Source organism: Plectrocnemia conspersa, unplaced genomic scaffold (assembly GCF_051122295.1).
Source record: "Plectrocnemia conspersa isolate PC_06_02 unplaced genomic scaffold, ASM5112229v1 ptg000005l, whole genome shotgun sequence".
Classification (NCBI taxonomy): domain Eukaryota; kingdom Metazoa; phylum Arthropoda; class Insecta; order Trichoptera; family Polycentropodidae; genus Plectrocnemia; species Plectrocnemia conspersa.
Window position 1 is genome coordinate 31,322,338 of NW_028277169.1, and position 17,829 is coordinate 31,340,166.

Below are 17,829 nucleotides of genomic sequence, written 5' to 3' on the forward strand. Positions count from 1 at the left end.
ATGTATAAATATTTTTTTTAAATAAATTACACACTCAATATGAGAAAAGGGCTGAAAAATTTTGGCACTTGCTTATTATCACGGCGCCACGCTCAAATTTTACAGTTGCGAAACGTCCATTTTCTGTTCAAACTCAAACTTAACCGAAATAAATGAACCATTATACTGTTACTATATTCGTTTAGGTGAGGTTTGGGTTTGAACAGCATATCTATATTTTCATAGTATATGTTTTTTTATGTAGAATTTATTTAACTTTAGTTATATACAAAATATGACGATGAATATACTTTATGGTCTTATAATATGCGCATGCGCTCAACAGTGTAATTTCTTAGGTCCATTTCAAATTGATTTGCTACTAAACAAAAGCATTAATTATAATATTACTATCGTTTCAGATTTAAACATGCGAATGCGCTCATCTATATGTTTTCATCGGTCAGTATATCAACTATATTGAGACAAATCTGGTGAAATCGTCATTTTCGCCAAGCAAAATCACTCATCCGATTCTAAATCTGCCAACGTGCACAGTGCATATTCCCTGATGTACGACCGTTTGCGAAATTAGATGACAATTTCCGCTACAATTCCAACTGGCGACATAAACTAGGGCGCAGTATCGATATTTGGTTATCACAAGGATTTCCGAATTGCATATATATATTTATATATAAAATAAGAATATCGGCCTGCAGTTTCATGTCTCTAAATTTAATGGATTTAAAGATGCCTAAAGCACAAAGCGATCGAACATCTGCGAATAATGTGCATATAAGGCACGCCCGCCGCAATCAAGATCGAGTCGATTCTAGTCGGCATAGGGCCGCAATTGGTCCAGTCCTGGACGCCATGTGGGAGAGTCAGATAACAAAATTTAATAAGCAATTTATTAATAAGCCACAACATGCCGGCGCTGTGCTGTACCAATTAAGCGCTCTCTGTACACGCACAAAATGGATGCGCAGAAGAAGACATGGGGGAACAGCGCCAAGGTTAGCCGGGCATTACTAGGAACGAGGGTGTTGAATTTTTCAAACGCATATGGCGGATCGGTTCTCAAACTATCGCTTTCGAGGGACAGATCCGATGGGGTTAAACAGGCAATGCCCAAAAGGATGGGGAGAGCCGAAAGAAACGGGGGACGAGGGTAGCTTCTGTATTTTTTAAATGAGAATATTTGTGCCTATAAGCAAATGGTGGGTTTTGTATCGAACGCGTTCCGAGAGATAAGAAGGGTATAGGTCTGAATCTGTTTATAGACATTCTGCAGATGACGACATATCGATTGTGGGTATTTAGACATTGTACTTGATATTTAGAGAGCGCTGACAGATAATGTCCTTTGCTTAATACAAGCTTTCAACACATTTGCCTCAGAAACCTTATCTACATATGGTAATGTATATCCAGAATGGCGTTACGGATAAATGCTGACATTCAACACCGGATGAGTCGATTATGTTTATTGTAAAAACATCTTGCTAATAGCTTAAATTAATAATAATAGATGAACCATTGTAAATGCTATGAATCTGAAACATATGGTAAGACAGTGGTCTCCACTTGGCGTGGTAGCTACTTTAAATTATATGGTAAAATAATTAAAGTATTTCGCATATAAAATAGGAGGATCAGCAAAACTTAAGTATTAATTTAACAAGACTTTCTCAAAAATTAATAATATTATATATCAAAAGATTTGTGTAAAGCTACTAAAAAAAATAGTTGATTGCAAATTTCACAGTCAAAAAAACTATTACTTCAAGTTTATTATACGGCATAATTATGTGATAGTTTTAGAACTATCGTTAGGTCAAGTACAAAATATTTTTCTCAAGGGAAAATAAGCTAAAAAATAACAGACAGACGTCGCATTTCAAATATTGCTCCATAGTGTATTTTAATAATATGATAGCTATTCTTACCGATATTACTACCGACGTCTGATATGAGAGTTTTGGTCAAAATGTATTCAAACCGAATTTTGGTCAATAGGAGGGCGCAAAAACAATTATCACTTCTCAGAAGTAAAAAATTCACGTAAAAAGCAATAAAGTCGTGTCGGCGCCATCGCAGTGGGAACGCTCAGTAACGAGCGTTCCCACTGCAAATTCGTCAAATTGGTCAAAATTCGATTTAGATGTGCTTCATTCGATTCTCACTAATATTGTTATACAATGTCTCGATATGAACGCTAGATAAGAGAGGGACGACATGATTTTATTGATTTTAATGACGCTCCTTGAATTTTGCTAGAAAAATACCGCTGACTAACCAACTTAACCCTGGAAAAAGTTGAAATTACGTTCCTGCATTTGACACTTTGAACACGCGTGATTATTGACAGCTGTCTGATTTACAGTGCTGCCAACATAGGAAACTCGAATTGGATTACTCTGTATAATGGCCAATTTACAAAAATTATGTTTAACTATAATAGTACAATTAGGTCTAATACAAGCATATAAAAATACAAAAAGGAAAAGTTGTAACATATAAATAAACGAACAATAATATCTGCATGGAAAAACAAAAAAAAATCGGCACGATGTGACTATTTCCATATAGTAAATTCCTATATTATGTGTAAAAATAATGGTGAAAGAAAAACAAAGGAGATGTTTAAAAACGTAATTCAAAATCATATCTTCATATGGAAGATTGCTTCGATAAATATCATAAGATGGACAAATAATATAGTCATTGCATTCTTGGGGGTTTTTTTACTTTCAGGTAATGTTCCCAACATCTGGATAGTGTACAGGGTATTTCCTAAATACATTATATATGAATAATAGGTAAGAAGCCTAAGTTTTGTGATTAAATAAATTGAACCTCAGTGGATTCAATAAGAAAAAAGTTTTTGTCCGGTATAGGTTAAGCTTCTGTAAGTTGTTAATATCCTGTCGAGTGCTTAGGCTGATAATGACGATGTATAATGAATTATTTCAGATATAATGTCATCGCACAATAAACAATGCTTTGTCATCTAATTCGTTAACAAGATAATTTACATTTAGCTTTAAAAGTACATTTGAAGTCCAGTGCTCCCTTCTCTTCTAGCTTTGAAAATGACAAGACTCCAAAGATACCCTTTTTATTGTTTGAGCAAATTTCATTTATCGAATTGTTTGGGAACATCTAAGCATTAATTTTCGGTCATGACAATGCAATGTAAAATAATACAATAACCACAATAATGTGGAACCATATTGTGATTCTTTCTTCCTGATAATAGACATTGATTTAAATACATAGATAGGTATTTAAATCAAATAATGGATTTGATAAATTTGTGATGTAGTAATAAAAAAGCAACTTATGTGTATATAATAAGTGTACGAAAAAATAAGGCTAAAACATTATATAGATAAAAGCAAGACAAAGTTTTGGAGATTTCCATTTTTTATAAATAAACTGAACTGTATATAGTTCTTTTATTATGGTTTTTTAATCTATAATTCAATAAGGATAATTCTTTCATTTAATATTTTTGACGAAAATATATTTATATTTTATCTGAATTATCCATTCACTGTAATGAATATTTTTAAAAAGTAAAACATAATCTTGAATGCGAGATTACTTTGATTTAATTAAATTATTATATATCTTTACAAAGTATTTTTCTTAACGTTCGCTCTGTTTATTTATTTATGTATAAATTTGGGAAAATTATTTATTTTCTTCCCTATAGATACAAATTAGTTGAATGTAATAATGCAAATTAATGCAATGTATTTAATAATCATATGATAAATATTATTTTATAACTCCACGCATTCTCAGGTACAAAAGAGCAGATGATGCGAGGAATATATAACAGTTCTAAGGAATTCACGACATTTAAAAATCGAATTATGCATACATACAGTGCTTTAAATCAAATAATAGTTTACAGAATTATTAATTAAAAATTATGATGTTAAAAAAAATAAAGCGATTTTTTTAACATCATAATTTTTAAATAATTTTAATTTGTTTTATTTTTGAACTTGCTATTTGAAATTCTACATGAATATTTTAGTGAAAATTACTTTTAATTGAGATAGAAAGAGGTGAAATTCAAAGGTGGGGGATGAAACAATAATATTTTCACATACATCATATTATATTTAATGTAAATTTCCCGTTGTAACTTGACAGGCCCAATGCGTTACAACGGGGTAAACACAATAAATACATTTTATTATTTTTAAGCTATAATTATAGTTTACAATCAAAGTATGTCACTATGCACGATCCACTTAGCCCGATTTTATTTAATTATTCAGCTGTGATATTGGGAAAATCTAGGAAAACTATTGATAAATAAATGTTAATTATGAACTAGCAGACACAATAGAATTTAAAAATATCGTGATTGTAAAAATAAATATGCATTATATGTTTTTAATCTAAAGCAAATATGATAAATTGAATGAAACAATTGATTAAGAGCAAATAACATGTAGTATTAAACAAAAAGCAAAGATATCTCGCATGATCTAGCATTCTAACGGTGAACGATTTACCGAAACTCATTTCCGCAATGAATCCAAAACCCCATGTAAATAGTCAGTAATCACTCCACTAATGTATTTAAATATTTTCAAGTCTCTAGAATATAATAAAAAGCTAGATTAAACAACTATTGTACACGTACATGTTATTTATGTACAGTAGTGGGCCAATATTTGATCATTGCAGCACTCCAGAGCATGTTAATATGTTTAATATTTTGAGATTTGCATTTAACAGTTGTTGTTTATTACATTAGTTGAATCGCAAACTTACTCGTTCAATAATTTTGTGGCTTGATACAATATAGTTCGCATTCTACTGTACTCAATATTTTGGCATGTACAAAAAAGTGTAATTACTTCAAAATATATTTATTAATTACTGACCCAATTAACTAATTATTTTTATTAAATATATAATGTTACAGTGAAATGTTTTAACTATAACGGAGCAAACTTTCTCCACGAAATGAATACATTAAAATATAAAAATATAGCTCTTCATCATTATTTTACACACATGACATTTTCTATGAACTGAGAATTATTTATAAACAATATATACAACCTAGCTCGATTTGAATTAATAATCACAATATTAATCTGTGAGATTAGAAAAATCTGCAAGTCAATCAAGATATATTCTGATCTGTCATATGGGATTCGAACCCAGGTTTTTTGGGTATTAGTCATCAAAAAATATCAATAGTCTATCGCATTGGTACAAATTATAACGATTGAGCATGTTTCAAATATTGTAGTATAATATAATTTACTGATTAAATATATTTGCTCGAGATTCGCAGATTGAGAAACACAAAAATGTAGAAAATCAAAATGACACTAAATAATGCTATGTTGAATTGAAAAATTTTCGGGTAAAAGGGTCAATAATTGATAATAAATTTTGCTTTTTGAGATTAAACATTAATTTGTCATCAACGTCATGACATTGGTTCGCAATTCTGGAATTTACTTTTTAGGTTTGATTAATATTATTTTTAGTGATAAAAAAGCTTTTAGGTAAAAACACATATTTGTAAATGCGCAGTCATACAAATGTTCCATATTGCACGAAAGGGTGGGGGGCTACGGTCCGCGTACCGCACTTTGAGAAGCGCCGCTCTAAGCGGAGAGAAGCGCCTCGTGCGTTTTGTTTATTTTGGTTACGACTCGCGGGCATGCTCGAGACGTTTGGGCCAAAAAAATAAAATAACAGCGAGCTTTCGAGCAAAAAGATGCGCACGCACAGCCAAAACGTCTCCTTGAACTTCTGCAATCGTTAATTTTGACCTTTTATCGTTATCGGCGACGTCGTCCGAGTTTATTTACTCCCACCGCCCCGGAGTTAAGGGGGGAGGGGGGTGGATGCTGGGCGAATCGTCGCGCGTTATGGCTAATATTTTGAGCGGACATGTGCGTGACGTTTAGCAAAAAACGCGTCGCGCCGCCATGACGATTATGATCGAAACGAAAACACATTCCTGCGGGACGCGTCCCGACACGCCCACGACGGGAGCCGAGATACTCACAGGATAGTACATCCCCTGCGGCGGAAGGAAGAAGGCCCCCGAGCCCCACAGTTTGGTGGCCGTGTCCGGACTATTGGCGCATAAAAAGAGTCCGCCGCCCTGCAGCTGAGGGCTCGTCATCCGCGGCGCGTCGTCCGCCAGTTCGTCGGTCGCCGTTACGGACCGAACTGAGCTCTGCCGCGAGTCGACGGCCCGACGCACACCGCCGCCGCCGCCGTCACCGCTGCGCATGCGCGCTCTCGCACGCCCGCCGATTCAAACTCAGATTCGAATCTTCGCGCCTCCCGGACCGACCGCGCGACTCTCTCCGAATAAAATGAACGAAATCATCGAAAAGCCCTTCATTTTTTAGTTAACGTTGAAGGTCGCGTCTAAAACGTATTCAACAGAGCCGATGACGCCATTAAACGCGTGAGTGCGAGCGAGACGGATGCGGATCAATGAAACGGCAGCCCTTACGAGATTCGCACGCCGTTTCGCCACCCCGCACTTTCCGTCAACACAGTAACACCCCTATTAAAAATATAATCTAAAACAAAATAAAAATGCAATATTTTTTATAAACTCAATTCTAGCTATAAACGTTTTTTATCATCAATTAAAAATGTCGAGCGACATCAGCGATATCTAGCGGCGCTGCACGCAATCACGGCGTCCTGTCGGTAAAGCAGGACACCGTTCTCGTAGTTAAGCTCTCAACGCCACTGGCCAATTATTTTTTATAAATTTCGTTACTGGCAATCAAGACACATTTATTTTATTACATTTTCGCGCTAAATGTTTTGCAAAATGGATAACCATGATCACGCATAGTAACTTCTATTAAATATATATATAAAATATTGTAAATCTTCCGTTACAACCAGGTAAACATAAACCACAACTACTAAATAGTGAGACACCGGACTGTAAATCAGTAACATCTTTTTTATTAATTATAAAATAATTTTACAGCTTACATTCAATAAATATCACCATTCATGACATAGTTCGATTTTATTTTATTTATTCAACACGAGATGAATAACATCTGCTAATATTTAATCTGTGATTATCAATCGAAATCATAAATATTTAATGATCACTAATTCCGATCTCCCACTTGATAGAAATAGAAAAACATAAATATTCATATGGGATTAGAACTTAGATCTTTCAGGCATTAGTCACCGACTTCTTATACCAAAATCTATAGTTTTTTATAATATGATATATCGCTTTATTTTAAACGAAAATAATGTATGTATTACTGCTGTAACTCTACACCAGGGGTAGCCAAAGTGTATACCGCGGTCGACATATTATGAATTACATTTATGCACAAACACCTTACATTAATGCACAAACAACTCGTTTTATGGAACAAGGTATTTATTTAAATGCATATATCTCTCAAAACTAATCCCTGTTAAATAGCACATTTTTTTGATAATGCTATCTTCGTTTAAATATAAATTTTAGGACCGTAATGGCAGCAAAACTATGTATTCCATTTAATGTAGTTTTCTTGTTTATATTTAAGAGATTAATGTCAGTTTGTTCAAGACAGCGAGAACTAGTTATGACGGCTATTATAAATATTTTTAAGATATGAATTTCATTAGTATATAGAATGAAAAATAGAATGATCGGAGAGAACTACCATGCGGATCCCAGGTGGAATTTTACTCGGTATTGAGGGTTTATTATTTAACTAAACAACATAACTTTGACCTTTTAGGTAAATATAAGGCCGTCAGTTCGAGAGCTATCAATTTCATCGTTATTCATAATTGAGAAAGAGATGGCAAATTTGGGTATACCCCCCCCCCCCTACTAATAGCTCTAAAGCATTCGATACGGATATATGTTCGATATACATCATTACTCCGATTAATTGATAAATATAAAAAAAAGATTATAATGATTTTAATTTCTATGAATTAGTTAAAAATATAAACAGGAGTAATGATAAGAATATCAAATTATTTTTCCTTCTTTACTTTGTTCTTCCCAATTAAATTGATAAAAAGTTTTTTGTTAAAAAACAAAAAGTATGTTTGTAAATTTAATTATAACATTCAAATTAATGTGTATCATAATTACTATTTTACTATCATAATACTTAATCTATTTTGAAAATATACTTTTAGGAGGGATTCACTAATACAGCTAAATTGAGCAGACAATTAGTCTTATTTTTAAGGCAGAAAAGGTGCGAGAATATTTTTTAGTAAAATACATATTTTTATTTTATTATATATCCATCACTTTATAAGCATATTTATTAATCATAACAAAATTCCCTTTATCATAAACTAGTAAAGTGTTACTAACTTTTCCATAGATAAGGCAAAAATAAATAGTAAGCAATATCTTTTGACATTTTTCATTGTGATAAAATATTATCTGCATTAAACAAGAACCACATCAAAATGTATTAAAAATAATATTTATTTATTTTTCTGGCATCTATATTTTATTTAGTATACATACATTATATAATACCCGTGTATACTAAAACATTGTGTGGTATTAACACCATGAATATAGCGAATCTTCTCAAATTACGACTCTCTAAATTGCAGCACCTTGCTCAATTAACATTATACATATAAAGATATTTGAGCTTCGGTGTGCCGAAACACTGCTTTTAAGCATATACAACGACAAACGTATTTGCACTGCACATCTGTGCTCCAAAAGGTATGGATAACATTAAAATAGCAATGGATTCCAATATAAACGCAACGATTGGTCAATTTGCCTTAAGAAAATTGCTAGCCAGCTAGCAAAGATTCGAAGTAGTATTTTAGCGCATTCAGGGATAAGTACCACACTATTCCATCGATTCCATCGCAAATATGCCGCCCCCAAGCAAGTGCCGCCAGTGGCCCTTGCTAGAGGGCACCTCGCCCCACCGCCACGCTCACGCCACTGTGTGCCGAGTCATCTAAATTTCTTTGATTATCGATGTCGATCTGTAATCAACTATATTCTCTTTAAAGCGTTGAAACTATTTATAAACATCAATTTTTGATATTTTTCCAAGTTAGAAACGAAAAGCGCGCCGTTTACAAAAATGGAACGGTCCATTTCAAGACCTATTATTTTTTAATAAATTTAATGACGATGCACATTTTGAATTTATAGCCATACATTTTGCCGTTACAAAACAAAATGGGAATTATAACCTATTCGTCATATTAAAATAAAAAAGCTCTTCGCCACCGATCATGCAAAAATGGAACCGTCCAATTGCGTAAGTTCATAAACGAAAATAATGTCACAATGTGTTTACCTCGCTTTCGCTCAAAAAGAGGCTCAGTTCTTGACAGATCTCCTCATATTCGTAAACCATCTCGATAAGCATCTTCTTACGTCTCACTTCCCTTGCGATTATATTATTAACGTCTTCGAAAGACATTTTGACACTTTAAAACGCGCGCGACCCTACGCCGGCCGGATTGACACTCGCGCCGCCTAGCGTCGAACGGGTGAAACCACCCGAGGAAAATAAGTTTTCGTTCGCGCGCGCGACCCTAGATGGCAATAATTCGGCCATGACCGAGGGATGTTTTTTTAATTATTTACATGCAAAATGCGCTAGATAGTTATTACAAAATATATTTAATGCATAAATAATCAATTCTCTTCACTACATATTTTTATTTCTGCGAAAAATACGATAATTGCTGATAATAAAAACAATATTTTTAAATCCAAATTTTGGCCATAACGATTAATTTTTTTATATTAATGATTTTGCCGTATTATTTCAATACGCTTTTAATAATTTAATTAATAAATGTTATGATGTCATTAGTTATTAAATAAATAAATCGTATTTTTTGCTGTACATATTAGGCTCAACATAGTTGCATAAATTAAGGGGGAGGGGAAAGCTTTGACCTAATGCAGAAAATATTTAGTTATATTATTGATAATAATAAAAACTATAATAAAATATAATACGTAATAATGAATTGCTTTTATTAGCATGGAGGTGTTTTATTATTCCACTCAATCCGATTCATTTCTACTACTGCGGATTATCCTAGGATCATATTTATCCACATCTTATCGCCATTACTAATATTATACATATGGAATTATACGTATTAAAATACCACGCAAAGGCATCTCATTGTTTTAATTTGATTTTGTTAAGCGTGTGTACAATAAATTACATTTCTAATATTGAAGTGTTTATTTACATCTGCTATGTAATTATAATTGATTATTAAAATATTTTTTTATTGTTGTATCAATTCTACTCAAGAAGAAGCAAAAGAGAATGGTACTGATTTTAGATTGGAAGTAGTAAAAAATAATGAATGAGCACTAATGAAATACCTATCGGTAAATTCAAGTGATTCTTCAACTTCAAGCGATGAAGAGTGTATGGCGCAAAAAATCCAGTTCTTGACTAAAAATATGTTGGTCTACCGCCAAGTGAGATTAACGTTGACACGCGGATCTTACGATACGTCAAGGCGCGTCTGCGGTTCAACATCTAAAATCTAGATTCTAAATTTTTGTTAAATAATTTGTGAGGGTGTGTTAATTGAATAACAAAACAGATAACTTAGCGATTGGCGAATAATTAAAATAATGATGAAATCGCGAAAAACTGTTTTTGTTACAAATTATCTAGATAGAAACTATTGCGCATGTTCGAGTTTTCACGCAATAGATGGAGTTGAAGTAACAACTAATAAAAAGGCACAATAAGAAGATGTGCTGTGGCGCTCCGGGGCGCTGCTACGGTTCTTTCCTTCGAACATTTATTTAATGAAAGTTCATGGTGTAAGTATCAAAGTATTTTAACTTACGAACAAAATAACATAATTTTTTTAAAGCTAAAATTTTCTTACATTTTTAATTTTCGTTGTTCTGGAAAGTTCGGAACTAAATATGTAAGGAAGTAGGAAAAGGATTCAGGACAAGAATAATAACTAGCGCCCCAGTCAGTGGCGAAGCTATGGGGGAGGGGCGGAGGGGGCGGGCCGCCCCGGGCGGCACTTGCTTGGAGGCGGCATATTCGCGATGGAATATTCTAGTGTGGTTCTTAACCCTGAATAAACTAAAATTTATGTAAATCTACGAATAGCGAGAGCTTAACGATAATCAAGAAATGCTGATTTTATGACCCTGAAAAAAAATGTATGGGGGCGGCAATTTTAAGGATTGCCCCGGGCGGCACATATCCTAGCTACGCCACTGGCCCCAGTATAATTTAATTTAGCACTATGCCACTATAGACAACTAAGTGAACAAGTAGACGGAGATATTCAAGGTTGTTGGATAACACTATATTTCCAGTTATTGAGAATTTGGCGTTACGGCTTTACCGAAAATTTATGATAAAAAATGATGCTGAACCTGAGTTTTAATATCACATTTTGTTTTACTTATGAGCCAATGAATAAAAACAAATATCCGCAGAATTCACGCCATGGCTAAAAACAGGGTTGAATTAGAACAAATAAATAGTAGCCAAGGATTACAATAATGAAACATATTTAACAATAACAACAGGGAAAGGGGCTACAAGATAATATTAGCGAAAACCGTACTGCAGAAAATTTCTTAAAAAAAATTCGTCCTGTGTATCTACATATACCGGTTACACTCCTTAAGGCGACCGACCAATTATAAGGCTGAAAAGTTTAGATCATGTGATAAAACAATGTTTTTTGTAAATTAAGTAAAAAAAAACAGATTCCTTTTAACAGTGGCGTAGCTATGGGGGGGGGGGGCGTCCAGGGCGGCACTTGCTTGGGGGCGGCATATTCGCGATGGAATCATCTACTGTGGTTCTTAACCCTGAATAAACTAAAATTTATGTAAATCTACGAATATCAAGAGCTTAACAATAATCAATTTATTATTTTAAGAAATGCTGATTTTATGACCATGCAAAAAAAGTATGGGGGGGGGGGTGGCAATTTTAAGGATTGGCCCGGGCGGCACATACCCTAGCTATGCCGCTGCTTTTTAACGATATTTAAAAACAAATGAGCCAAGTTTTACAATGCTATCAGCAATGACAATAAAGTAAAGGTAGTGATTAAATATTACTTTTTAAAAACTAAATTGAATATATTCGAAAAAAGAACATAATAAATTTAACCAATCCTTAAAGATTAGAAAGAATAATTATCTTTAGTAATAGTGTTTTAGATATATGCGAATGTAATTTATAACGCTTTTCAGTTTATGTAAAATGGAGAAACACTAAAAATATTTGTAAAATCTAAGTAAGAACACGCGTTTACTTAAATTGTTTCTGGGAAAAGTGTTAGTAAGTGAATAACAACATATTGAAGCTAAATTCGACTTTATATAGAATTTAAGTTGATTTTTTATATTAGTATCAATATAGTAAGTCTTTAGTTAGTTGAAAAGTATATATGTAGTATGTACATATATAATATAAAAAATAGTTTTTATCGCATTAAAAATATATCATTATATAATACATTCTATATGAAAAAAAAAATATTTTAGCAAAAAAGTCAAATCAGTCGTTTTTTAAGTCTCACAAATTTAATGAATTGATTTCGCAAATATTTCATTCTACAAATATTGTAAATGACCAAAGCGATTTTATAAAATGTAAATTTTTGTCATAACGATTTTTTTTATATAAAAAAGCCGATTAACCTCAAAAGATGCAAGTCGCGGATTAGTGGGATTTCCTAAAGAAATGAAAAGTGGTTTACCTTGGACAAGATGGTGGCTGCCGTTATTGGAAACGTCTCCGTGTTTGGGCTCGGACTGAAAGTGAAAAAATACGATATGTTTACTATGATTTTTTTTATTGAACAAAATGGCGAACGTGTTTGCCTAAATTTTATTATCACTCATAAATCTGCAGCTAATTATATTTTCCAAAAAAATGAACGGAACATTTCTTGACAAGGATTATTGTATTATTAGAAAGTTTGCGATAACTTTCTTCCGACAAAAGTTTTGATGCGTGTATTGCTGCTTTTGTAGGAATTGTAATAAATTGCAATATAAAAATTACATCTTACTTTAAATTGTTCTTATTTATCTGCAGTATAATATTTGTTTATATTATTAAATTTGTTTGAATAATTAAAGTTGAAAAGTAATGTTAATAAGCTAGTAGCTAAACTAGTTTATATGTAAATAATAATTATGAAATGCATAGACAAATTGCGTTATTTATGTAAGTAAAAATAAAGAATTATACAAATATGCTAATGCAGTCTTAAGAGATGGATTATATGGATGGATTTTTTTTACAGCAAATAAAGTAATATTTTTTTTAAATTGTAAATAAGTTTCATGATCACACATAAAAGCTACGAATTCTTATGATAATATGGTTGAGTTAAATGTTAATTGCAAGTTGAAGAACTTCATAGATACATTTTTATTAAAATTGTATATCAAAGAATAAATAGTGTCGAGTTAATATTATATATAGTGTACATTATTTTGATTTATTGTGTATAATTAAGCACGTTTACAAACAAAACACTATAACCTTTCTATAAGAACGACCTTTCGATATTTTAACATTAAAAAATCAATCACGAACCTGTTTTGAGTGAACGAACATTCACATAAAGAACGTCATGTGCAGATATGAAAAAATCAGAATAAAAATTGTAACTGCTTTATCATATGTGTGCAAGAATGACGATGAATAGAATTTTTGCAAAAAAAAAACAAGTAATGCATATGGTTTATTTGCTATTGAATTTAAGTGCGTATTGAAATAAAAATCAATAATGTATTATATTGCCTCTTAAGTAAGTGTAAATTATTTACTTCTAAAATACAGTATTGTACAAAGAAAAATATCACTTTTATTTTATTATATTTAACAAAATAGGCAAGTGGCATATTGGTAAATATGTCAAAATAGTGCAGTTTATTCATTTAAATAGATAATAATTAAATACAAAATGAACTATCAAGTAATTGTAAAAACATGACATGTATTTTCAATTGCATTTCCGTAATAATATGTTTTTTTATCTAATATTATATAATGAATATTGCAAGTATGTTTTGATCCTACTTGCTTTTATTTATTACATGATATTTAATTATGAACTTCCTTTACAAATTATTTGTAGTATTATTTTTGTTTTAAAATATTTGGAAAATACTTTAAATGGTACATTAGTTTCAGATGCATCACTCTTGTTAATATATTTTCTGAAAGACAGGCTACTTTTAAATGCGTCACTGTAAAATTGTCACAATAAATTTAAGTTTCTTTTTAGTTTTAATGTCCATAGCCATTTCCTTACAAAATCTTATTTAACTGTACCACTGTAATTATTTTTAATAATATACTGCGATTTTTTCTAAATACAGTATTTCTCCCAAATGTATGTATTTATTTATTTTAGCTTAATAGCAAATAACGAACTTCCTTCAAATGTTCACATATTTTTTTACAAAATCTTTAGAACACAATTTTTCAAACTGCACTATTAATATTTTCTTCTAATATACAGCGATTTTTTTTTATTAAATACAATATTTCTGTTATATGTATTTATTTATTAATTTAAGCTTCAAAGATAATAATGAACTTTCTTAACAATCTTAAGTATCAACGTTAACATAATTTCTTTACAAAAGCTCTTTTTAACTGCATCACTATAATATTTTTTTCTAAATACAGTATCGCTCATTACACTTTAATTTATTAATTCAAGCTTAATAGTTAATAATAAACTTTCCTTATAAGCAATTTATTGTGTTAATATTCATATAATTTTCTTTACAAAAATTTTAAAAACACACTTTTTTCTAACTGCACTACTGTAATATTTTTTTCAAATATACTGCGATTTTTGATAAATACAATATTGATTTTAAATGTATATATTTATTAATTTTATTTTGAAAGATAATATCAAATTACTTTATAAGCAATTTAAGTTTCAAGGTTCGCATTTTATTTTTTACAAAAATTTTAACTGCACCACTAATATTTCCTTTTAGCGATTTTTGCTAAAAAGCGCATTGCTCCCAAATGTATATATTTATTAAAATTATGAATTTTAGTAGCAACATTTAGTTTCAATGTTCACATAATTTCTTCACAAAAGCCTTAGAAACATATTTCTATTTATTAATTTTAGCTTAATAGCAAATAATTAACTTTCCTTAAGAGCAATTATTTTTCAATATCCTCATAATTTTCTTTACAATTTTTTTAGAAACACTGACTATTTTCTAGCTGCACCATTAATATTTTTTATGATTTACAGCGATTTTTTCTGAATACAGTATTGCTCATATATATTATATATACATTTATTGATATTTTATCTTCATAGCTAATAATAAACTTCCTTCATAAAAAAATATTTTAATGTTTACATCAATTTCTTTACAAAAACTTAAGTGTACCACTCTAATATTTTTTTAATGTACAGATTTTTTTTCTAAATAAAGTATTGAACATATATGTATTAATTTAAACTTCATAGAAAATCATAAACAATTTTTAGTTTCACTGTCATCACTTTTGTTGCAATTCAGAAACAAACGTATTTTAACTGCACCACTGTAATATTTAATTCTTATATATGGCGATTTTTTCTAAATACAGTATTGCTCATATATATGTATATACATATATTAATTTAAGTTTATTAGGTAATAATAAACTTCTTTTTTAAAAAACGTTCACATCACTTTCCTTTTAATAATTTAGAAACTTCCTTTATATGAACAGGATATATATAAATATCACTCACGTTATATTTTTTTTAAAAAAACAGTGCTACTTTTAACTGCGCCACATTAATATTTTTGTTTGATATTTAGCGATTATTGTCAAATATATATATCGCATCTTACATGTACTTGCTCCGTTAACAAATTTAAAATTCAACGTTAGCTTTCGTTTTAAATTATATATAAACTCTTTCAGGCCAAAAAGTACATATGTTTCAGTTAATAAATGTTGTACATTTATCACTTTCGTTGCAAACTGTTTAGAAACACGGTATATTTTACTGTGGCACTGTGATATTTTCATCTAATATACAGCTATTATTGGCAAATATACTATCGCTCTTTTTCAAACTCCCTTCTAATTAGCAGGAAGTATACGAGTTTTAGATAATTTGAGAGGTAGGCGCATACTAATATCACACTTTAAAGAATATTAAAAAAAACACGGGCTACTATTGAATGCGCCATTCCGTTATTTCGGTCACTTCGTATATCTATAACCGTAACAGACGATTGTATCACTCGTTTTTTTTTTCACATGGAGCGTGGGTTTGATGCTATCGTGTCAAAAAAGTGAAACTAAAACACAAACACAAGCAAATTCCTCGTCGATCGGCCACTGTCAGATTTTTGCGAAACGTGTGCTAATATTTACTATTGGAAATCTTGACTCACTCACATGTAAGCGAACATTGTCGGTGAAATTTTTCCCTACGCTGAGATCCGATGGAAAGTCCGGACGACCGGAAGCAACGGTAAGTAAGGTCGTCACCGGAAGCGCGGTATTAACAATACTGGTAAATATGGATACTATGTAATATTCGTAGGGAACGCGTCCGCTCGCGACCCGCTCCTCGACGGCACTGACTGGTTTTTGAAACGGCTCTCAGGTGTTGCTACAATTTACCTGTCCGCTAATGCGAGTGACGTATCGCGAATTGTGTTTTTTTATTATTGTAGAATGTTACAAAAAGTAAACCTTAATCAGGTTTAATGTGAAGTGTTTAAAAATTATTTTTTTATTGTGGTGCATCAATAAAAATATAATATGTATAATATTTATGTACATAGTGTATCACTCTAGAAATATAAAATTAAGGTTAAAATGTTACATTAAAAGAATAATAAATAATACTGAACGTACTCTAATATTTTTGCCTCAAAGATAAGATTTATGTATACGTAAAATTTATATCGGTAAAAATCAAACCTCACTGCATTACATAAAGCAGTAAAAAAATTATATTAATGTATTATTTTTGAGAATTATTTATGATATTCATAAAACAAAAATAATACACTATAATAAATTTATTTTTATCTGAACACATCTAAATGCCTGAACTACACTCTTTGGAAGTTGGCCAAGGTTGGCCAAGGATGGAGAATATAGTGGGTTACTTCGGTCGAGTTCGGTTCTGCCTGCTCTCTTGTCCGAGGTTACCGAGAACGGGACTTGCCTAGTTTCGAGCACTTCTGAACATTGTCCGAGTCAAAAGGATCGAAGTCAGAGCTGCTCTTTCGAGCGCGAGCGGTGAAATACTTCCCCTTTCGCTCTCTCACGTGTTAAGTGACGAGAGTGAGAGAGATAATGATATGGTGGTTCGCAAACTAATATAGAACAAGTAACTCGGTTCAATTTCAGTATGCGCGCTGGCGTCCTATGGTTAGCACGCATGACCAGCGCTGCATCGTGGTCACATGGTCAAGTTATAATACCACATGCTTATCGGGGACTTCAACAGACTCTTACTGACATATTTGAATATTTTAGGGCACCAAAAGGGATTAACTATATTTTTGATAGTATATTCTTCTAAAAAATATCGCAATTATATTTTTTTCATATAAAATTAAATAATTAAAAAATAATTGGTGGTACTTGATTTTGTTAAAAAAATCTTTTCCAATATCCTTATGTATTTTTCTAGATCGGCTTATATAAATGTCACACCATAACGAATTCTTATTTAGAATCGACGGTGACAAATTCTAGGATAGTCACATATGTGGTGCTCGTATTCTGAAGTGTCATTTTTATGCCTTATGGCATTTTGCAAAAGCAGACA

At 31.5% G+C, this 17,829-nt stretch overlaps 1 protein-coding gene across 25 annotated transcripts in view; it reads right to left on the minus strand.

The window, feature by feature from the left end:
- Positions 1–16,625, minus strand: part of Rbfox1 (RNA-binding Fox protein 1) — a 229,747-nt gene extending 213,122 nt beyond the window's left edge. For 22 of the 25 annotated variants that reach the window (XR_015809745.1, XR_015809744.1, XR_015809743.1 and 19 more), the window contains exon 1: positions 6,041–6,209. Coding sequence is in view for 21 of the 25 variants with exons in the window: in XM_088187018.1 (XP_088043144.1) it covers positions 6,041–6,160 (120 nt within the window). In the remaining 4 variants the exon portion in view is untranslated. Of the gene's footprint in view, positions 1–6,040; positions 6,210–12,747; positions 12,803–16,435 lie in introns of those variants that run through there. The other 3 variants (XM_088187019.1, XM_088187017.1, XM_088187021.1) reach the window with 2 other exon arrangements.
- Between the last annotated feature and the right edge of the window lie 1,204 nt (positions 16,626–17,829).